The sequence below is a fragment of the Seriola aureovittata genome, chromosome 6 (assembly GCF_021018895.1).
Source record: "Seriola aureovittata isolate HTS-2021-v1 ecotype China chromosome 6, ASM2101889v1, whole genome shotgun sequence".
NCBI lineage: Eukaryota > Metazoa > Chordata > Actinopteri > Carangiformes > Carangidae > Seriola > Seriola aureovittata.
Window position 1 is genome coordinate 19,519,063 of NC_079369.1, and position 22,755 is coordinate 19,541,817.

A 22,755-nucleotide genomic window follows, 5' to 3' on the forward strand; every position below is an offset into this window, starting at 1 on the left:
TGCTGATGACACAAAGAGAGATATACCATGCAAAAATATGATGAAAGAGATTATTGGTGTTGATAAAGCTGTTCATTCAGCACTGACTCAAAACCTGCTTTCTAGCTATCATTGCCAGCAGTGCGCAACACTAATGTGTATCATTGTACTATTCCTCAAAGGGGATATGCTGCTAACTAGCTCATTATGGAAAGCACAGTGTGATGAGCTGGCCATTGGTACACAACTAATTAGGTATTGCTGGCAGCTTTTCTCAGCACCCTACTGTCACCATGGGTGAAATGTGTTAAGAGAAAAGCTGTGAGATATTAAAGTCTCGTTAAGAAAGACACAGAGGAATTAAACAACAAAGGGCGTACCGGGCGGGTAGTGCATGAACTTTAATTCAGCATATCACAGTGAGACATCGGGGCTTTTAAAGTGCATCAAAAACTAGCAAAGAATGCACTAAACCCAGATTTATTACAGAAATACTGTATTTTGTAGCTGCAGTGAGGATTATAGAGAACAGAGAGAGATGGGTATAAATGTTTATCATTTCCACAGTTGGCTGATATAACTGTAAAAAACGTTTAGCAAAGAGAGAAAAGATCAAGAAATGATGAGAGGCTTCAGGTTGGATTAGAGTTCTAGTTTCCATTTTAAGAAGAGGGGAGCTGTCGTGTTTGTCTCGTTAGTTTGTTTTTTTCATGTCCTCTCTCCAGTCCTCAGTGCTTGTCCTGGAGTAAACACAAAACCCAGAGGACTCTGCTGCGCATGTGGGAATACAGAGGGTTGCAGTCCTGTGATGTGGATTTTATCATAAGTAACTCATATGCACAGTTTAATTCTTTGTTGTAAATATCTGGGTAACATTTTGCATTTGCTCCTCCAGTACTGACTCGAGGCTTCCTTGCGATGTCTCAGATACTGATGTTTAGGTTGGTTTTTTTTTTTTTTTTTATTTAATGTTATTTCTTGTGAAATTCAGTAATGTTTGCTTCTGGCGCTGTGTAATGTGTATGAGATTGTATGAGTTTAGCTGACATAATCCTGTTTTAACACTCAGGAGGAAGAGAGCTCAGTGAGAGAGACGGCATCAGATTGAAATACTGGTTAGTGATATAAAGAGTAAAAAAGGATGACTGATGCTATTTATGTGTCTCAAAGAAATGAGCATCTTAACAAAATTGTCAACGTTTCAGGCACCAGCCTTATTCACCAAAAGAGAAAAGGGAAGAATCAAGGGATGAGATGAGACAGACAGAGACAGAAAGGAGCAGAGAAACAGATTGGAGCAGCCAGTGATTGGAATTATCTGAGACCAAACACGCTGTCACATGTAGGTCTACAGATTTGCATGTTTTTAAACTGTAGTCATCTAAGATCACCAGCATGAACAGCATGAGTGATCATGTGTTTTCTTAATCGGTTGCGTAACATTCAATCATTTGCACATACACAAAAAACATGCACTCACACAAACACACTCACTGGCAGACTGATTTCTACCACAACATTTGCATCAGTCAATCATTAGATGTTGATATGATATTCTTTAAAGTCATTTATGGTTGAAGTGACCCAGATATTGATTTATGTTGCTTTTAAATAGCTGCCTCGGATGCTGAAGGCTTGTTGGTTTGTTGATTAACTTCTTGACATTTCCAGAACAAACCTGGACCCTCTTGGGATGAGAAAAACAGGTGAGAGAAGAAGAATGCAACGACTTTAAAGTGACTTTTAAAGAGATGCATTTTTCCTGTTTCCTGTCTTGTTGTGGACACCCTTATGGCTTAAGTGCATTGTTCATTCTTAAAAATGTTTTAATGTCTGATCTGCAAAAGTCATATGCGGATGCTGAAAGCTTTTTGCTTTGTTGACTGCCTTCTTGACATTTCACGAACAAACCTTGACCCTCAATGAGAAAAACAGGTGAGAGACGAAGAATGCGACGACTTTAAAGTGACTTTGATGCTTTTGCTCACACGTTTGTACTGTTTGTCTTGTTGTGGACAGTCTTACACCTTAAGCACACTGTGCATTGCAATGGTCTAAATTTTTCTGAGATTTGCTGCAGTTAAATGCGTTTGTTTAACACTTAGCGAGCTATTGATCTGTTGGAGACACTATTGGTTGTTATAGTTGGCTTTATTGTCATGTTTCACGTTTATTAAGGTAACTCAAGATGTGGTAAGACTTGTAGTGTTACATCACTGTTTGAATACAGAGTTCAGAGGGCAATACATGATGCAAGTAGGGTTCAAAGAGGATGACCTCTGAACTCAGTTAACACATACCACAGTCACATGTGAGTGTTTTACATTAGAGCCTCCCAGCTAATTTCTTCTACTCTAAAAGCCCTGTGCAAGCAGAGTTGAAATACAGTGCAATTTTGAGACATGTAGGACTTTGGTTTCTGCCAATTAACACAGAAAAACACAGATTTATGGGTAGCAGTGGAAATACTTCCATGTTGGAGAAGATCTCTAGAAACTGAATCTGACAACAGGTATAGGTTCTGGCTGACTGGAGAGAGAAAATAAAATTGGTATGAGGGTTATGCAGTGTTTTAATGAAAAACATAGACTGTTGTTTCAGAGTTAATCAGAGCACCTAGTGCATTAACTGGAAGTCAGCATGCCCTCCAGGGAGATCAATGCAACGAGATAGCAGCTCTGTATACAACTAATCAAGTCTTATTCCAACAAAACCGAGCTCGTGTGTGTGTGTGTGTGTGTGTGTGTGTGTGTGTGTGTGTGTGTGTGTGTGTGTGTGTGTGTGTGTGTGTACTGTGTACCATGCTGAGATGGGTTTTGGGTACAAACATGGAACAGAGAGCCAGATTCTTGTGACTCTCTTGTGACTCTTCCTCCTGTGGAAACTAGAGGAGATCACGGCACAGTTCTGTGGGAAAAACTAAAGAGGGTGTTTGACTACACAGAGTCTTTGTGGGCCTGCATAGTCACAATTATCAGTTACACCAGAAGGTGTTGACTTTAACTTATCATCCAACTGTAACTGATAGCTCACATTATCGCCTGTTTATGCAGCTGGTTCATGGGTTGCAGATTATAACATGGGACATGTTCTAATTAACATGCACATTGTTTGTTCTTTGCACCTGTAAAAAAGCAGTCTTAAAATGTAGAAGTTTTAAAATGATTAAAACTAAAATGAAAGTAATGTATGAATGTCACTGTAACGCTTGTTAAAAAAAGTGACTTTAAATCTGTTTTTAATTAGTTTTTTTAAGCTAAATGTGGCAAAATTGAGCTGTTAATTTTAGCACAATTGATGGGTTGGAATTAAAGCATTCCTCTACAGTCCAGTCAAAGTCATATGAACATTTGTAACTGTGTAGGTGACTGTGAGGGAACTGTTGACTTAATTGTGTTTGGACAACATGGCAGATTTATTGGGGATAAAAAGAACTTCAAGATTTTTTACATGTGTAACAGATATAAATCAGACTTCAAACCTCATTTGGCTGCAAGAAAGAAAAGCTTGTATCTATTTGTGTACGTACCAGTGCAAACAACTGACATCATCACCAATTATAGGGTTAGTTCTTCAATTAGGAAAAAGTACTGCATGTTCATAACTACTGACTAAGCTGTCAAGAGGCAAAGAAATAACATATTTCATTTCTGCATTGTGTGTCATTCTCCTTTAAGCTTAGCCATCTGAGACAGGACGAAAAAAAAAATGTGTTGATGAAAACATTACAGGCTGGATTCTAAGGAAGTAATCAAGATTTTTGTTTGGTGAGTAGTTACTCATGAGTAGTGTGAAGTCTCAGACCTCACAGACCATAAGATAGGCCAAAGCCTGGATGCCACTAAAACTAAAGAGGCTTGTCCCTCTCTCATCCATGAGCTGGCCGTACGGAACCCCCTGCCTCTGTTTCGTCAATGTCATCGGCCTTTCTTTGACAAAGTTGACATTAGTTTCACAGTTTATCAGAACCTTATCAGAGGACTATGTAACACCACACTCACGTGGCGCTATTCTCATTCTCCAGTGCCCCTGGGTGAGGGGCAGGGAGGAATTAAGTCACTGTGCTATATGAAATCCTTTCCACTACATTAAACCAATGCAGACTAAAAAAGACAAACTTTCTGGTGTCAGATTTATAATGACAATACAAAATCAGTAAATAGCTGTTAAGACCTTCCCTCATATTAAAACATTTCCTTCAAAACTAAATTAGCATGTGGAGAAATTACTCTAAACACTGCTGTGCCACTCTAAATTCTTGACTTTAGGACATTAAACCTCCTGTTTGCCTCCAACTCTAGCGACACAGCAGTTCAGCCACGTGTTACTGCTGGGCCCAGATACCTAAAATATTCATAGTGTCCTTGTCAGAACACATTTATGCAGCTTCACCGAACAAATCTCTGTAGAATAAAGGAATGAAGGGGGCGCCAGAGTCTACAACATGACTCAGCAAAATGAAGGCTGTGTCCTTTGTGCTGGAATTAGTTGAAGGCAACACACACACACACACACACACACACACACACACACACACACACACACACACACACACACACACACGCACACAAATTTTTTCTTTTCTTTTGTAGTTGATTCAATGGATTATTTAATAATAACACGTCAGAGATAAAATACCAGTTAGCCAAGATATTGTCCACCCTACATGTAATATCTTTTTTTAATTTTACTGTCACCTGTGTGTGACACGATGAAGCCATGCTGACTCATGAAATGCTGGTCATAAGGGATGATGTACTGTTGCAGAAGATAAAAATCTATTTGTATACCTTTATGCAGTGGTGTGAGTCATGCTTCTGTTTTTATTTATTTGTTTGTGCTCACTTTTGTTTCTGTGGCCGTGGCAGCACTGATACAGCAGTTGTATCTGGGCCTTTTAGGACAGATGGTGAATTTCAATGTACTCAGGACAGGGGTTTTAGTGAAATGCCTTATGGTTTTCACCATATTACTTTAAGAGGACCATTTAAATACTGTAAGACGATGCTGCAGCCTATAATGTCTTTCAAACATTAACTCTGCTGACAACCTCAAAATTACTCTCACACCAGATTTTGGAGTCCGTCTGTAAACTTTTCAAGGTCAGTGTTTAGGCTGTACAGTAGTGCCTCTATGAATGGACACAATAATAGGATTTGGATTCAGCAGCTGCACTACCAAATTATTATTACCACGACCTATTATCTTGTGTGAAGTTTAACATTGGAAATCATTTTGAAACAACTTTAGATGTATTTATTACTTTTTTATAGTTGTGGTGTTGTTAGATTGCATTATATTTCAAGATTTTCATGGTATATTTTCCACTCATATCTCATATAAAAGGCAAAAAAGCAGAATATAATGTACGCTAATAGCAATTCAAGTACTGTAGTGTAATGTAGTGTTTGTCACAGGGCTTTTGTGTCCATCTTCTGTATCTGGCTGTAGAATTAGTCCTACTTAAGGTATATGGACACCAATTTTTCATTTGTCAGTTTTTTCAGTTTGTTTCCAACTTTTTGGTCCCGATCCAATTCCTAAAAACACCTCCTTAAAAAACTGATAAGTCAGGCTGGATCAACTGGCTACCGTCCATCAGCTGTAATCACCATGTCTGAGGCTCCAGACACTGAGCTAAGGAGATGGACTGACTTCTTGCCAGGGAATCTTCATTCACCTCTGCGGACAGTCAGAAGAAGGCTGAGGTCAGACCGCCCAAAGGGCGGTAAGACAAAACTTAAAATGAGCTGTGGAAGAAGCATTGAGATGAAGAATGCTGTGCTGATTCATGGTTTGCACTGCATGAAATGCATGAATTCAACCCATTAGTATTATACCAGCTACAGGTTTTTACATTTAAATTTTCATAAGCATGTGTTTAGCAATCACATGGTGTTGAACAGACATTAATCATTGATGACATACTGTATCTACTTCAAATTGTTTTGTTGAAAACATCTTAGGTGACATGACCTTTATTTTCCTGGGCTGTGTATATGGAGGTGCTTCCTCTACAGTCCAGGCACACATATAGACACAGCTACAAAACCCCCCCCCCAAAAAAACAAACAGAGGTGAAATATGATTCAGGTGTTCATCCATGGCAACCAGCCATTCATTTTCTTGACCATGAGCCAAGTATAACGTCTTTCACCTTGTCAGGAATGTCACCCGCACATGGATGGAGGCACAAAGTGTTGTGGTACTAATACCAGCACAAGAACTGTTATGAAGAGATTACTTTGTGTTGATAAACCTAATCTGTGTTGACTGGACTCCTGGCTTTGGTTGTTATCACTGTGGTTTTCTACACAATGGTTAGCCTGCTTTTAAGGTTTGTGGCTAAATGGTCTTGTGCTGCTGCAGTGAATTACATAGTACAGAGACAAGTACATGCAGACAAATACTGACATGCGCACACACACACACACACACACACATACACACACACACACACACACAGATACAAAAGCTGACTGACACATTGGTATTGAAGCGATTCTTATCCTCTAATCTAATTACTGACGTACCGAGGTAGTACTAAGCTCTTTTTAGCCAGGGCAGGTGAATGGGTGCCTACTCCTCTATGATGATGTCTGTGGAGAGGGTTTAGCCTGGATGTTCCTTCTTAATGGACATCAAACGACTTGCAGCGGTGCTGCTCGTCCCAGCATGCTGTCATGACTCACACAGACATGTAGTGGAGAATATGACATGAAATGTGACACATTGATAGTGTAAATTGCATAGCTGTTGGATTCAAAGACAGAACCCAACAAATGTAAAAGGAGAATTCCATACAGACATAATAAGCAAAATGCAGAGGAACAACTCTAGCCACAGGTTAAACCCAGGACCAAGTGGACTTTGATTTAACTAAGCAAACATCCAATTGCTGAGGTGTCCTTGAGCCCAGCTGCTGAATCCTACTAAGCAGACACTGGGGCACTGTTAAAGCTCACCTGCACTCTGACGTCATGTTTGAGGGCAAAGTTGGTTATTCATTACTTTCTACATCTAGTCAAGAACTATGTTTTGAGATCTGTTTTAATTTCTTTCCATTCTTCTGTGCATCTTTATTTATCCAATTTCCTTCTCTCCTTTTATGTTCCCTCCTTCTTCCCTTCCTTCCTTCCTTCAACTGACTTGAATGCAGTAGAATCAGACAGACAAAGGATTGTAACAATAAGAGGAAATTTTATACTACTGCTACTTTGGAAGATACCAAACTGATTTGTTTAATACAGACCACTGAAGGCTCATGTACACTTCAGATAAAAAAGGGATAAAAGGGACTGTGAATTTTGTCCATTGTCACTTCCATTGAGATGGCATTAGGAAGATGTTTTATGGCTGATATCAGTAGGACAGGCAAAACCTACTTCAAGATTCATTTTAGTACCTAATTGGTGTCTGATATATACAGCCTAAAAAGGTGTGAACCTGTACTTTCAGTAAAGGAGCTGAATACTTTTTCCACCTTTTACTGTGACTGTACAGAATTGTATCTCAGCTTTTGAGGGTTGGTAAATTATTTTCTGAAAGAAAACAACACAAGAACCAACATCAACTTTCACATTTTTTCCCATTTATTCCCCCATACACTGTATTTCACCCTGGATGGATTTGGTCACTTCCGGTAGGCAAAATAGGACCGCCCACTGTCGCTTGCGTCACAGGCAGCGTGGCGCTCGTTAAGCTTTTGTCGTAATCGCGCTTCACTGTCACCGCCCCCATCCTGTCAGAGCTATTCCAGACTAGAAGGAGAGTGGACGTACTTCTCCTATTTAGCGGGAACACGCGCCTACCAGTACCGGAGCCAGCCGTGCCTATAGCCGCGTTGCGTCTTTGCTTTTACCAGAACCAACCAACTCTGAATTCGCATTAAATATGTCTAATATCGTTTGTTGTCAAACGCCTCAGGTAAGAATTTGATTTTTGTGTAAATTATGCTGTTTTGTGTCTTTGTCAAGTCACACGTGGAGAAACCATGAAATCAGTTACTGGTTACAGTAGGTGGTTATGTGGCCATCATTCTTTAGCCACATATTAATTATGGCCTAAAATGAATGGTAGAAAACTGGTGTCTTTGCTTAGATTGGGTGGAAACTACTGGAAATGAACGCCTCTTAACGTTACTGGCGCGAACAACGTCACACAAACCGCCACTTTCCGCATAACGTTACATTTAGAGATTATTAACGACACGGATGTTTAGCTCACATTGCCAGCTACCGGAAGCTAATTCTCGCATTGGATAGGAACACATGACAACGACTGAATGTATTCGCCATGGTAATCAAGCCGGTGTGGCTGTCTCATGGCTCCCCATAGCAGCAGGTTGTCACGCTAGTAGGCTAACATGCGCTAGCTTCCAAGCGTCTCCATCCCTCTTCAGGCTGCTAGCTGCTCGGCACCAGCTACATACCTGCCTCGCTTTTAAGCTTAAGTGTTTGCATTGTCTGTTCTTCCTGACCCAGTTTCTGGTGGCGGGACGCATGTACAGAGCAGCTAAATTACTTCTGGCACACCGCCAGACATCATGGCCCTAGTACATTACTCCACCAGAGGAGGAGACAGAGAGATGAATGGCATTGCTTTGCAGCGAATGGACAAACATGGAATACATGTCCAATTGTAAGACTTGCCCACTGGGGGATGGCAGGGTGGATAACGTAGCATGGGTACATCCTGTCCTTTACTCACCCTCCATTCAGTGCCATATTGTGTCAGATTTTATGGGCTGTGACCAGTCTTGACATAAAATTGATGCCTCACTTTTGCTGTCGACGTTGAGCATTATCGGCGGTACTGTATCGATTGTCTAGTTAAGGAAATCGGCTAGCCTGAAGAGCTTTAGAAAATAGGCTCCTGGCTCCATGTTACCTTGTGCCATGGCAGTATTTGACCGACTGTTCTGTTAATCCGGTTGTGAGGATGGAAACCACGTGGAAATTTCCCAAAATAACACACTGTAGATTCATGATTTTATGAATAGAGATTTTTTTTTTCTAAAATTTTAACGATCTTAAGTCGTAATGCTCAGACATTTTCATATTTTAATTAATTACGAGGAAAATCAGTTCTAGTTTTTGAATGTGGGCAGGGTGATTCTGATTTCTCAAAACGGATTTGACTTTTTCCTCATTTTCATTGTCATCTGTTGTTGCATTTGAGTTATTATAGTATGTCAGTATGTATGTTATGTTTGCTTCCTCCTTCACTTTTCTCATGGTCTTATTAGAGCAAGGTGTTCAAGATGTGGTAAATTTAAGTGGTAAATTTCCACACAGTAAGACTGGGGAAAATCTGGCAGTGCCTCTTTTCACCACTGGAGGGGTGTCAAACAAGCATTGATTGTTAAGTGTCAGACCTGCACTTTTGTGCCTGACTAATCAGATGGAAAAATGGAGAGAGAAAATACATTCAGAGCTACCCTCTGTGACAAATTTGGGAACAATCTCACTCTTTCTCTTTCAGGCTTTTGTTCTTTCTTCTTTGTTCCCTGGTTGTTAAGCGCATGCCCATAGATCAACATATCCAGCTCAAAGTCTGCCTGGCAGTTTTGTGTATAAATAACATTTGTTCACTTACTGACCTGATCTGGATAATTGTTATTTCACCATTCTCAGTTTCAGTCTAGTTTTCATTTATGAATGTTAGGCCCACAGAAGTGACCAAAGGGCTAACCATTTCCTTAGAAAGAAACCATTTAATACATATGCAGTGTGTGGTATGCTAAACACAGCATTTTTCATGTAGCCAGACTTCATACCTTAGTTCTTGTTTGCTGGTTCCCAAAGTAACACTGGTGATGGTGTAGATTAATATTATTAGAAGATTACTATACAATATTCATATCACAGCTGTGATTACGGCAGCAGCTCTGTATTAAGAAAGAATTATCTAGAGAACTGACGGCATAGTTTGCCTGGCAGTGCCCGTTGGTTAAGTGTTGAAGAGAGAAGGAAACAAGGCAACAGGCAAGTGTGGTGGAACCATGTGGAGGAGTTCAGCATTTGAGCCTTCACAAGGAGTCTTCTGCCAGATGTTGCGTAAGCACTCAAAACTGGGTCAGTGTTCCCTCCATCCACACACGGACAGGGTAAATTATAGCTTGCCATGCCAACCTTACTGAAAATACAGTTGAGTGCATTGCAAAAAGACTACATTCTAAGACGTGCCATCGTGCTCGCGCATTTGCCCATCAAAATGTGTGGCACGCATCCCAGCAGTCTTATCTTGGTAGTTTTACCGCCTTTCACACATCTTTGCCAAACCCATAACCGTAGAGCAGTATGACGCCCTTGAATGTTCAGTGTGTGTTTAACTGTCATTCGCATGGCTTCGGATAGAAAACTGTCAAACAAAATTCTGCTAACGGTGAGTGTTGTCAAATAGTGCAAAGTACCTTTTTTTTTTTTTTTTAGAGCAATCCAATAAATTTTTCATAGTTCATTTTATTCCTTCTCCCCCTTCAGTGACGTTGGCATCACCCACTACTTGTACATTCTGTCCTTTTTATTTTCTCTTCGCACTGTGCTGTGTAACTGTCGTCAAAAGGGTAAAGGGATAAAAAAAAGAGTTTAAAAACTGTGAGGCTAAATAGTACAATCTCAACATAATTCTTCCTTTTTTCCTTCTGATACTTGACTTGTGGTTATTAAGCTCCCGCTGTGCAGTGTGGTTTCGAGTTTAGTGGGTCACTGGATTTGAGTATTTTGTTTTTTCGATCTGGCTAAGTACATGTATTTGTACTATGTGGGTGATTTTAAATATTGGATAGACAGTAGTTTCAGATGAGTGGCACACAAGTCATCACCTTGCATAATGTTGTTTTATCTGGGAGGGAAATATGTAAAGCTAGATTTTGGCGGCATTGTGATTTTCTTGTTAAAGCAATTGCTTGTCCCCTTTTCAACATGTTCTGCTGTTAAAGGGATTATTTACTGAAATGGCATAGCTCATGGCAGCAGAAAATAACTGTCGCTGAATTCGAAGTGCGCCGATGTCTTACAACCCAAACATTTTTTTTTTTTGGTCAGATGAAAACAAATTTCATAGAAAAATATTACTTCAGTACAAAAGTGCCTGTCACAAATGGACCTGGGTTTGCAAGAATGTGTTTGTATACCTTACCTCCAAACCATCTGACTGTGGAGCAGATGGTTATTATTTCAGCAGCATACAAAGAGTGTACTGTTAGCCTGCTTCAATGTCACTCTGGCTGTCTTTTACATTGTCTGTATTGTGCTAGCAGATAACTATATAAACTGAAGTCTACTCATGGATTATGTTTAGTGCAGCTGGACAATAAAAGGTTATAGATAATGCTCCCACAAGATTAAAGAATCAGTTTAATTATAAAGTCTTTGTTTTATATTCTCGCTGTGTGCTTGAGTAGAAGATTGTAAAATGCCTCTTTTCTTACACTATGATTCATATGCTGGTATCTGAAACCTGACAGATGATAGTGTCAAGTACATTACATGTGCAGCAGTTGAGTAAATCACACAAAGCTAGGCTACCGAGGAAAGCCTTGTCACATGGCGTGTGGATACAGTTTCACACTGGGGCAGCTGCTGTGGTCTGTCTTGTCTTCTCTTCCCATCTGAGATGGTGATAAAAATGTTGGAATTGCAGTGTAATTTATTTATGGAGCTTCTGTCTGCAGATGGCATAATGGTGATGTGGTTAGGCCTGAAGTAAGGTCAGTTGTGTTCATTTTTGTTGGTACAAGTTAATTTAGTGCACTTTTGTTTTGCTCATTTTGAGCTGCCTTTAAGCTTTATGGCTAGTGAAATCCAAACTGTAAATAGCGGAATAAGATATCTTGAGATGGAGAGGTGTGGGATGATATCTATTGGATGTGACATGCATATGTGGGTGGGGCTTGCGGCCCATGGTTACATGTGTTATGGAGCACCTAGGATTGCCAACCAGAATTCATAGTGCAGCCTTGCAGTTGCATAAAAAACCAGACCATCACTCTATCTAACCAATGACTGGCTTTGGAAATGCTGCCATAAGTTCCTTCCTGCTGCGTTTTCCTTATAGGTCAGTGCTTGAATGAAAGAGTTCCTGTAGGGAGGAGCCAGCCAAAGGGGCTTGTCACATAAGATAGGGCTGGAGTGGCCTTGCTTCAGAGAGAGTGGAGACAGAGCTGAAGGCATGAGACGGATTAAACGGTCTTGCTTTGCCTGGTGGGACGTAGCAGCAGGTGTGGAGATTTGAAGCGCTTAATGGAGGCTGTTACAAGGGAGGAGTATCAAATGCGTGGGCTTAGCTACCAACACTGTATGGCTTTTGGTGTACAGCATACTGGAATAAAATGCAGAATTCCAGTTTTCTTCCTGATCTTGATGAGGATAATGAGATGAAGTCAATGTATCTTGAATCAGATCGTCTGTCCTTGAATTTTGTATGCATGTGGGGAATATGGAAACATTGTGAGTTCTATGTGTATGTTTGGAAAATGTTTGGCTTGTACAAAGGACGCTGAAAGAGTGGAAGAGGAGGAGGGAGGGCGGACAGTGTTCTCATCTGCCATCCCATTCGCGAGGTCGCCTTGATTTACCACGTGGACCTGACTCATGCTAGCATTGCCTGAGAGCCAAGAATAGGCAGCATGAATTTCAAAATAAGATGTTTGCCTTTTTCTACGTAAGAATAATTAACAAAACTCATGTCCCCTTTCTCCTTTTTTCCCTAGGTTATAATGTATGACCAACACAGAATAAGTACAACTCTATAGCCAACGGGATCCCAAGGACTTGATTACAGTCGCTTCAAGCCTGATAGTTTGTCCGTGCGGCTGATCCCCCTCTCCCTACTGATCACGCCCGTGTAGTCGACTGGCATTTCTTCCAACAAATTCCCATCCCTCTCCTTGGGTGAAGAAGACTAAGTTCCCCTGTGATCTCAGTCTGCTTTGCCTACCTTTGGTTCCTGTTCTACTCTCAGCAGTGGTACTTCCCGGGATTTGCATTATTCTGTATTAGGTAAGGCCATGACTAATGCATAGGACAGATTATAATGCACAATGCACATTACAGGCACCTAATCCTAATCCTCTCTCTGGTCATCAATTAATAAAGCCAGCTATTACAATGTTGCACAGCTGAAAACATGTTGGAAAGGGTGCAGAAGATGAGCATGCTGGGTAGTATTGTTTTATGTATAAAAGAATCATTCTTTTTTTTTTTTTTAATTTTTAATTTTTTTTTTTTTTATCTTTCCTCTTCAGGCATACCATCAAAATTTACCAAGATGATTCCAAATGGTTATTTAATCTTTGAGGATGAGAGTTTCCTGGATTCTACTGTGGCCAAAATGAATGCTCTGAGAAAGAGTGGTCAGTTCTGTGATGTTAGACTGCAGGTACGGTTTGATGCAAACACACACAGTCACACACACTCACACACATGGGCTGTTGCACTTTTCAGGGAAACCACTGAATCATTCTGTGAAACATAAGAGCAGTGCGGCAAGGTCAGCGTAGAGGATAAAATGTTAAAACATGTTTGAGAATACAAAACAGTTTGAGACGCACAATATGTCCGAGCAAGCTAAACTTGTGTTTAGTTAAAGAGATATGCTGCATAGTTCCACGGGGCAGAGTGATGAATGTTATCTATTTTGTTCATATTCCAGGTGAGTCAAACTTGGAGACTAAAAATAAAAGACTCATTTATGTTGATGTTTTCTGTTGTTCCCACTGCTCTCATACCTCAAGTGTGAGAACCTGTTCCCACCATTTGTATAAGACCTTTTGGAAAGACTTTTGCAGCCAATCAGGAAGTCGCATTATTTTAACAAGAGGATCTAATCCCTAATAATTTTCAACTCCTAATTTTTAACTACTGATCATGTTGCTTTTTTATGATAGGCAGACTCTCTCTGCAGATCAATATCATGGATTTCTTTAGTTGCCTTTGACCCCATCATTGTTTTCTATCAGTGTCGTCCTTTAAGAACATAGACAATTTATTTAATTCATTTAAATTTGATTTAAATTTATTTAAATGTTTGTTTTCTCTCCTCATTTGTCCAGGTGTGTGGTCATGAGCTGATGGCTCACCGTGCTGTTCTGGCTTGCTGCAGTCCCTACTTGTTTGAGATCTTTAATAGTGACATTGAGCCTCACGGAGTCTCACATGTCACTTTTGAGGACTTGGACCCAGAGGCTGTGGAGATCTTGCTCAACTATGCCTATACCGCCCAGTTAGTAGCACATTTGGCCTTTGACCTTTTTGTCCCTGATCTTATCATTGCAAAATTCTCAACATTTGAAAATGATTTACAGCCTCGTTTTCTTTGTTTTCTGTGCACAACACAGACTAAAGGCAGACAAAGAGCTGGTCAAGGAAGTTTATTCGGCAGCAAAAAGGTTCAAGATGGAGCGAGTCAAACAGGTATGTTGTTGTTTGTGTGCCTCGATTCAAATCCAGTGAGTTTTAACTTGATCCTTCAAAATGCAGAAATTAAACATGTAATTTACTACAACATCTCACACTCACTTCTCAGATTTGTGGCGACTACCTGCTGTCTAAGATGGATTCCCAGAACGCCATCTCCTTTCGTAACTTTGCCAGCTCCATGGGAGATGCCAGAGTTTTGGCCAAGGTCGACGCCTTTATCCAAGACCATCTACTGGAAGTGTCTGAACAGGAGGACTTCCTCAAACTTCCCCGCCTCAAGGTACTAGATAAAATTATAATATAAGACTTTTGTACAAGTACTTGATACCTAATTTAGAGTTGGAGCCTTTCTTTAATCATGAAGCTACCAGGCAGCTACCGGTTGCTGGCAGTTGTCTATTTTAGTCCCTCTTTGCTCTAGCCAGTGTTGGAGGTCTTGTGTTGAATAACAAATGCTGGCTTAAGCTTTGTATTTTTACCTTTCTGACTTTGACATGAGATTAACAACACTTAGTATGAAGGTGTGCCTCATATAGATTTTCCTACTGCTAAAGCCAGCTAAGAGTGTATTAAGGGCAGGGGGCTTAGACATATGCAATATTAAGGCCTTGTCGTAGGCGGGTTACATAGTGTAGGTTTTTGTTCAATGTGAGGACTACACAAGGTACTTTACTGAGTCAACTGTCTGAGGCTGTTTTAAGTCGGATAAATCACCTGGAGCTGTGTTGGGTTGGAACCTAAACATGTTTACTGTTAGGCCTCCATTAATCAGGGCCCTGATTTAGGATTTTAACATAAAACATTTGTTAATTACAGCTTCTCAAATATGTCACTGTAAATTGAATATCCTGAGTATTGGGCCAAAGAAAACTGAAGATATCACTTTGGACCAACACTGACACTTGATATTTATTTTGGAAACTTAAAGATCCCAAATTAAAAAGTGATTAATTGGAACAATTATCTATTAGTAAACCATTTGTTTGTTGCAGTCCTAGTTCGTAGTGAAAATCCAATGGTAAAGTTAACCACAAACTTGTTAAATGGCCTGCATTGATGATTATGATCAATGACCGACAGCTGTTTAGCCCATTAGGTAATTGCTGGAGTCCCCCTTAGGTCATTTGAAGAAACAAAGGAAAATAATTACGTTTATTTGAAGAGAAGACAAAAAACAGCAACTTGGGTCTTCACCATTCAAACCAGTCCCTCCCTCTTTTTGACATTTCAAATACATTTCATCCAGGAACAAAGTAATGAGTCAAGTGCTCCTAAGGCTCAGGTTAATTAGCAATCAGCCAGTAAGATCAAGTTTTCTGGTAGTAAATGTCATGGTACTGATTTGCGTTATTCCTGCTGTGCATGAATCTAACTCCTGTTTCTAACTGTGTTTACAGTTAGAAGTAATGCTAGAAGACAACCTGACACTGCCCAGCAATGGCAAGCTCTACTCAAAGGTGCTCAACTGGGTGCAGCGTAGCCTTTGGGAGAATGGAGACCATTTGGAACGACTGATGGAGGAGGTCAGTACTAGTCATGCAACTCTCAGGTCAATCTTTGATACTAACCTGCCCCTTCCCCTCCTTCTGACTCCTGTTTTTGACATCAAGAAGTCATTAAGGGGACTGGAATAGAAATAGCATGCCATTGTCATGCTGCTATGTCAGGACTGTTCTTTTTTTCCCTGTGATTTGTTGAGGTTTTTGCAGTAAGAAACTCTGTACCCCTGACCCATACTACACATTAGAGGTGAGCCAAAAAGAGCTGCTGTTTGCTCTTGTTTTTTGTTTCCACTGTTCTCTTTTGGGTATGTGGTTGGTTTACATACAACCCCATCTGAGTATTACAGTGCTGTTCTCCGCTGAAACACAAAAACACAGGTTCTCAAAGGTCTGACCCCTGATTCTGCTGTCTCACTGCCACTTTACTATCTGAACAGGTGCGTGTTTGTTGCTCCAGCACTAACAGGCACTCCTCCCCATTGATTTATCTCTCCTGTAGGTTTATTAGCAGCAGCAGGAGACCAGACTGAGGAGCCAGGACTGAGCCACCAGGGTAATGAGTCAGAGAAAAGAGAGGGAGGAGAGGAGCACTACTGCCTCTCAGCAGCCTCTCTTTGCAGCCAACACTGTGCTCCCATCTGTCCATGCCATACATACAGATGCATCCCATTTCTGCATTTAAAAGAAAACATTTCTCAAACCTTTAGCAACAAATAGAATTAATTGTATGTCCCTTTGCAGCACATAAGAGTGCATGCTAATACAGGTCTATCTATCCTGTTATGTTCAAGAAACACTCAAATTGGGCATTGGACAGAAAACGGCATTTCACACAAGCATGGTGATTTCTTTAGAGAAAAAATATATTTCGCAAGACAACAAATTAATTGTTAACCTTCTGCACTTCTCACATTCTAAAATCTTATAGGAGCCTTTTCCTTTTATCCTCTTCTAAAATGTTCCCATGAGATGGACAACCGAGTGACTTCAATCTATTTCCTCAGTTATTTTGTCTGGCCTCAGCAGAACAAGTGTAGTTTTGCTTTTATTTCTTGTTGGATTTAATCTCTCATGAAACCTGGATTTAATCTGTAATGTTCAAGCATTAGCTTGATGGTTGTTACAACAACACTACTGTCTTTAGTCATCTGGATTTGACTGCCTATTGTGGCTGCAATCACAATGACCAACTTCTTCAGCTAGAGGACCGGTTTCCAAGCAGCACAGGGGGGAAAGAGGGCCACATGCAGCCCCTCATCATCCTCTTCTTCTTTCTTCAGAAGATTTTTCCAGATGCAGCCTTTAATTCATCACCAGCTCCCTCTTTTTTAGATGCAAATTAAGAAGAGTCACTGTCAGATACCTTCTTGAGTTCAAACATTTAACCCACTCTTTGCAGTGGCAACAGCGTTTGTCTTTTTAAAGGAAGCTTTGCACTCAAGGGACTGATGATCCAGGCCTTCGTTCCCTTCCCCCCCTCCTTCTCTTCACAGCACTGCACAGCACAGCACCCCCCCCCTCCTCCTCCCCCTTTCTCCCCCTTATGCTGGGGCTCTCAGTGTGTTGCCATGGAGACAGCCACATAGGTGTGTTGTTCCTGTTTGTCTTTCAGGTGCAAACGCTGTACTACTCACCTGACCATAAACTGGTGGATGGAGGGCTGGTGATTGAGGGGCACAGTGAGGTGTTTGGTGGCGAGGAGGACCACCTTCAGTTTGTGCAGGTACTCAACAGCAGCTTGTGCCTGGCTTCACTGAAATGAAGTCTCTACCACATTGAGCTTGGCAGTGTGTAACTTTACTGTACAGCTTGTGCCTGGCCATGCATAAAAATACTACACAACCTGTGCCTGGCTTGAAGTAAATATGGCTCATTTAATAGCACAGTTTAGCCACAATGTAAAAGCTAATGTCTCTAGATTAGCAAGAAATGAGCTATGATGCCTGCCTGGCTATGCTGTTGAGCACATATTAAAACCATATTTGATATTTTTTTTTTTTTTTTTAAAGCTAATCTCAACCAGTTTGGTGTGGGCAGTGATGGCTGTCTCTGCTTTTTTTTTTTTTTTTTTTTTTTTTTTTTACCCTCTACAGTATTTTTGAGTTGTGACTGAACTGTGTGCTGTAGTGTGGTCTGAGACAGTTTGCAGTGCTGTGTTGTTGGCTTCAGATGGCTTGAGATTTCAGTACATACTCGGGACAAGATTAATTCAGGTTCATTATGTCACGTCTACATTAGACCAGCTGGATCAAAGCGTAGGTTGGGTATTATTAGGTGGTTTTAGCCACGGGTGGGCCTGTGGTGCAAGCTTGGCTTCTGTAGCTGCGCTGTGCTCTTGCAGAAGAAACCAGTACGAGAGAGCACCCAGAGACAGATGAGCTGCAGCTCCTCAGGAAGCCTGTCGCCCTCCAACCAAGCAGCAAATGCCCCCAAACAGACCGCCAGGAGAGAGTGGAAGTACATTGCCTCTGAGAAGACTACAAGTAAGTGTGTTTTATGAATTACATGTGCTGTATGTGCACAGGTCTCTCAGATGCTGCACAATAGCAATAGGTGAGATTAAATTCAAAAGTCTGGTGGCTTTAAGACTTGAAAACTAAACCACTTTACTTGAAAAGGCATAGGATCTCTATTTGGATTTAACTTCTGGAATTTGTTTAAGTTTATTTTTTCCTCCCAGAATTATGAGCTTAATCTCAAAACCTTTTTTTTCGTCCTCAAGAGACTAAAAATCTTAAATCTTTCCTCCAGACAACACCTACCTGTGTCTGGCTGTGCTGGACAGTGTGCTGTGTGTGATCTTCTTGCATGGTCGCAACAGCCCTCAGACCTCTCCCTCTGCCACCCCCTGCCTGATGAAGAGCCTCAGCTTTGAGGCTCAGCCTGAGGAGCTGGAGGAGCACCCACTCTCTCCCATGCATTATGCTCGCTCCGGCCTGGGCACTGCAGCCCTGAATGGAAGACTCATCGCAGCAGGTTGGTGCTACGACAAGATTAAAATCTGTTATCGTGTGAGGTATATCATTGGTAGAGTTATATGTAGGTCCTTCTTCACATACTCTATAGCTACATGCACTCCTGACTTAATATTCAGTGACAAAATGACCTTAAGGTGCTCACTTCCTTGTGTAGCATCAATGCCTAAACTGAAACTTGGTTTTTGTAAACTTCTTTAGTCAGGCTGACCATTTATTTTCTGTTTAAATATGGGGAGAAAAAAAGTGCAAAGGAAACACAGTATTCTTTAAATCTGATCCTGGTACATCTTCCTGATCTTGCAGGAGGCTACAACAGAGAGGAGTGTCTGAGGACTGTTGAGTGTTATGACCCCAAAGAGGACCGCTGGACCTTCATCGCTCCCATGCGGACTCCAAGGGCTCGATTCCAGATGGCTGTACTCATGGTACAGTACATCATTCATCTTTATCTCAGAGTTATTGACTCTACAATAAAGTGACACTTTGAATATTGGCCTAGAATTGCACCTACTCCATGTGCAAACAGGTTTCACTTGTCTTGTGCAAATACTTACCTGCTACCTGTTCAAATAGTTTGGTTTCTAAATTCAGTTACCTTAATGTTAGTAGGTCCCAAGTATATAAGGCAACAAAAATTTAAAGAGTATTTTAGTGTCACATTTATGTATCACCTCATGACTTGTCCATTGGAACCTCTCACAGGGTCAACTGTACGTGATTGGAGGTTCAAATGGGCATTCTGACGAGCTGAGCTGTGGGGAGTCATACGACCCACATGCTGATGAGTGGGCTCAAGTACCAGAGCTAAGGACAAACCGCTGCAATGCAGGTCAGTCCCTTCCGCAAGTTTTAATTAGCTGATTGATGCATATCATGATCTCTAAGAAAAATGAAGAAGACTCTTTTAACTCTGTATCTGGTTTAGTTCATTCCTGTCTTCTCTGTTTAAAGGTGTCTGCTCCTTGAACAACAAACTCTATGTTGTGGGAGGGTCGGACCCCTGCGGGCAGAAGGGCCTGAAGAACTGTGATGCTTTTGACCCTGTGACCAAAACCTGGTCCAACTGTGCCTCCCTCAACATCAGTATGTGTCCACACAGTCCCATGTACATTCCACCACATTTCATTAAGTTTGAGACACATTTTTGAGACACGTCTTTGTGTTTTTTTTTTTGTTTGTTTGTTTGTTTGTTTTCTTTAAATATACGTAAGTGGAGCTTATATCGTTCTCTCTGGGAACTTAAATTGCTGGAGCAGAGAGAGCATTATGTTCAAGAATGAGACTTAAAGTAGGATCACAGTTCATCAAAGATCAGCCTGTAGTCTTACCAGCTGTAACAGTGTTGAGTACTTTTGATTATAAATCTGAACAGATTTTGTCACCATGATGGCATCACAACTGTGCAAGATATTCACGAAACTTTACAGGAGTGTAGTTGAGATCAAAATGAAGGCAGAGTTCGAAGATGGGCACATGCTGACCCATGAGTACTTGGTAATCATTACTATGTTATTACATGTGTACTCATGTAATAATGTAGTAATGACTGACTGCTCACAGGTTGGAACTTCAACATGTTGATGGGCGTGAAGGCTGTTAGTCTAGTGAAATTTGCACCCTGAGGAGAAATGAAAAATTGTATTCATGAAGCAATTTTTTTTTTTTCCAGGGAGGCACCAGGCAGCAGTGTGTGAGTTGGAAGGCTTCATGTATGTGATTGGAGGGGCGGAGTCGTGGAACTGCCTGAACACTGTGGAACGCTACAACCCTGAGAACAACACTTGGACCCTCATAGCTCCCATGAACGTCGCTCGCAGGGGAGCCGGCGTTGCCGTCCATGCAGGTAAGCCCACGAACAAAACATGTACGCTGATTGAAGCATTCATAAGTCATCATGTCATGTGGGAAGCTGACAAAGTTTCATGTTGAAAAAAGAGGTCATTCTCTGATGTTGATGTCTCTCACTCTGTCCAGGCAAACTGTTTGTTGTTGGTGGCTTCGATGGCTCTCATGCACTCCGCTGTGTGGAGGTGTATGACCCCGCTCGCAATGAGTGGAGAATGCTGGGTAGCATGACATCTTCACGCAGCAACGCAGGGGTGGCCATGCTGGGCGAAACCATCTACGCTGTGGGTGGCTTTGACGGGAACGAGTTCCTCAACACGTTGGAGGTGTACAACCCTGAGACAGACGAGTGGAACGACTGTGCCAAGCCCCTGTCTCCCCTCTCTGATTGAAGGGGGGGAAGACAGGGAGGAGGAGGAGGGAGGGGGGTGGGGTTGGGGAGTTTCACAGTGCTTCACCGTTTTCCAAACTAACAGGCTTAGTGACGTAATCGTGTTTCGTGACGTTCTGTGTGTGTATGAGCGGATATGTATGGGTGGGGCTGGGGGATGTTGGGGCGAGGGGTCTTCAGTGAAGACTGGCTTATATTTGGGTGGGAAGGGGTGGGTGGGAGGGTTGTTGCCCAAAGCAACATGACGCCTTTGCATATTGCATACAATGTTTTTTTTGTGCTGTATATATTTTGTTTCTTCCTCATTTTTTGTCATATGCCAACATTTAATACACATTTAGTGCTTTTCTTTTTCTCTTAGAGTTGAAAGGTTTGTCACTTTCATTGAGGGTTTTCAAATGAGCTATCTACTGTTGGTCACTTGGAAGGTGGCAGTATGGAGTGGTGACGATTGACTTTTGAAAGTTAAAGTTTATTTAAGAGTATTTCTGTTGTGGAAAATGTTATTTTGCTCACATATTTAAAGGTCAGTGGTTTGAAGCCTTACTCAGAGTGAGAGTTGATAAACACCCGTCATGGCTTTTTGTGTCATTTAAACAAGCTGGATTGCTTTTTGAATCTTAAATGATGGCCTTTTTTATATTTTTTATACACTGCTGATTTACCAATAAAATAAAAGTAGTAGCAGACAGCTTAAGTCAATGAATCTAACCAGTGCCGGTTTTAGTTAATTTTTTGTGCACGCACAACCATGCTTCTGCTAACGAAACTTTTGTTATTGTGATTTTAACTAATTGATGTATGTAGAGATGCAGTTTACTGAAGATCCTTCTTTTCTTTTGTGTTTTAAAGTGTCAGGCATTGGCAGATTCTTCTGGAAGGAATGTTAAAGCAAGAAAAGTATCACATTTGTAACATTTCTTAATTAATAAATCATTTAAACCAGATTTTTGTCTCCAGATGAATGACTGCTTTTTCTCTGTGATGTTTGGTAGTAACTTGGCCATACAATCTTAAAACTTTGAATATTAAATGTTGAAGCTTTAACCAAGACACTCGTAAGGAAGAGGTGCCTGGTTGTGGTTGTATTTTAGGCTTTAGCATTTTTAAGAAATGCTACTAGAGGCAACAAGCCTTGACTTAAGTGTCAACAGCTGATTTTAATGACCCCAAATTTAGACTTTATTGCCACCTCGTCTCCCCCTGGCTCTACTCATGGAATTACTGAAATTGCTGTGTCCTGGTCATTGCTGCCTATGCTTTCATTGCCACCATTTTCCTCAGGGACTGTCACACTAAGCCAGGTTTTTTTCTGCTCCTCTAAGTGTCTTTTAGGGGAGATTATACTACACTGGCTAACAGACCTCAGCAGGAAGGGACGATGACAGTCACTCTGGGCTGTGAGTGTTGAATGTGGACCAACTGAGCTGGCTGCATCTGCATGACCTCACAAATCATTGACTGCCAGTCAGAATTGGTTAAATCCCTACTCTGTGCTCATTCACAAGTTAGCCTCTGATAATCTCTGCTGAGACACCTGACAGTTGCAGCAAAAAAAAAAAAAAAATCATACAGGCCACGTGCTACAGCAAGTACAGACTAAATACAGACACCGACGAATGTCATTTTTCCTTGGC

General features: G+C 41.1%; 1 protein-coding gene across 1 annotated transcript; it reads left to right on the forward strand.

Annotated features, from left to right (window-relative positions):
- The first annotated feature begins 7,726 nt into the window (after nucleotides 1-7,726).
- ivns1abpa (influenza virus NS1A binding protein a) lies at nucleotides 7,727-22,065 on the forward strand. Its single transcript, XM_056377710.1, has 15 exons — nucleotides 7,727-7,905; nucleotides 12,695-12,983; nucleotides 13,229-13,362; nucleotides 14,036-14,205; nucleotides 14,321-14,396; nucleotides 14,509-14,682; nucleotides 15,800-15,925; nucleotides 17,517-17,627; nucleotides 18,246-18,387; nucleotides 18,656-18,880; nucleotides 19,186-19,307; nucleotides 19,585-19,711; nucleotides 19,834-19,965; nucleotides 20,552-20,725; nucleotides 20,857-22,065. The coding sequence occupies exons 3-15, from the start codon at nucleotides 13,252-13,254 to the stop codon at nucleotides 21,117-21,119; spliced, it is 1,953 nt and encodes a 650-aa protein (XP_056233685.1). The 5' UTR covers nucleotides 7,727-7,905; nucleotides 12,695-12,983; nucleotides 13,229-13,251; the 3' UTR covers nucleotides 21,120-22,065.
- The last annotated feature ends 690 nt before the right edge of the window (nucleotides 22,066-22,755 follow it).

Coding starts and splice junctions, on each gene's coding strand:
- ivns1abpa (XM_056377710.1), top strand. CDS start 13,252: ATGATTCCAAATGGTTATTTAATCTTTGAGGATGAGAGTTTCCTGGAT. Junction 18,881..19,185: donor TGGAAGACTCATCGCAGCAG/GTTGGTGCTACG, acceptor CTGATCTTGCAG/GAGGCTACAACAGAGAGGAG. Junction 19,712..19,833: donor GACAAACCGCTGCAATGCAG/GTCAGTCCCTTC, acceptor CTCTGTTTAAAG/GTGTCTGCTCCTTGAACAAC.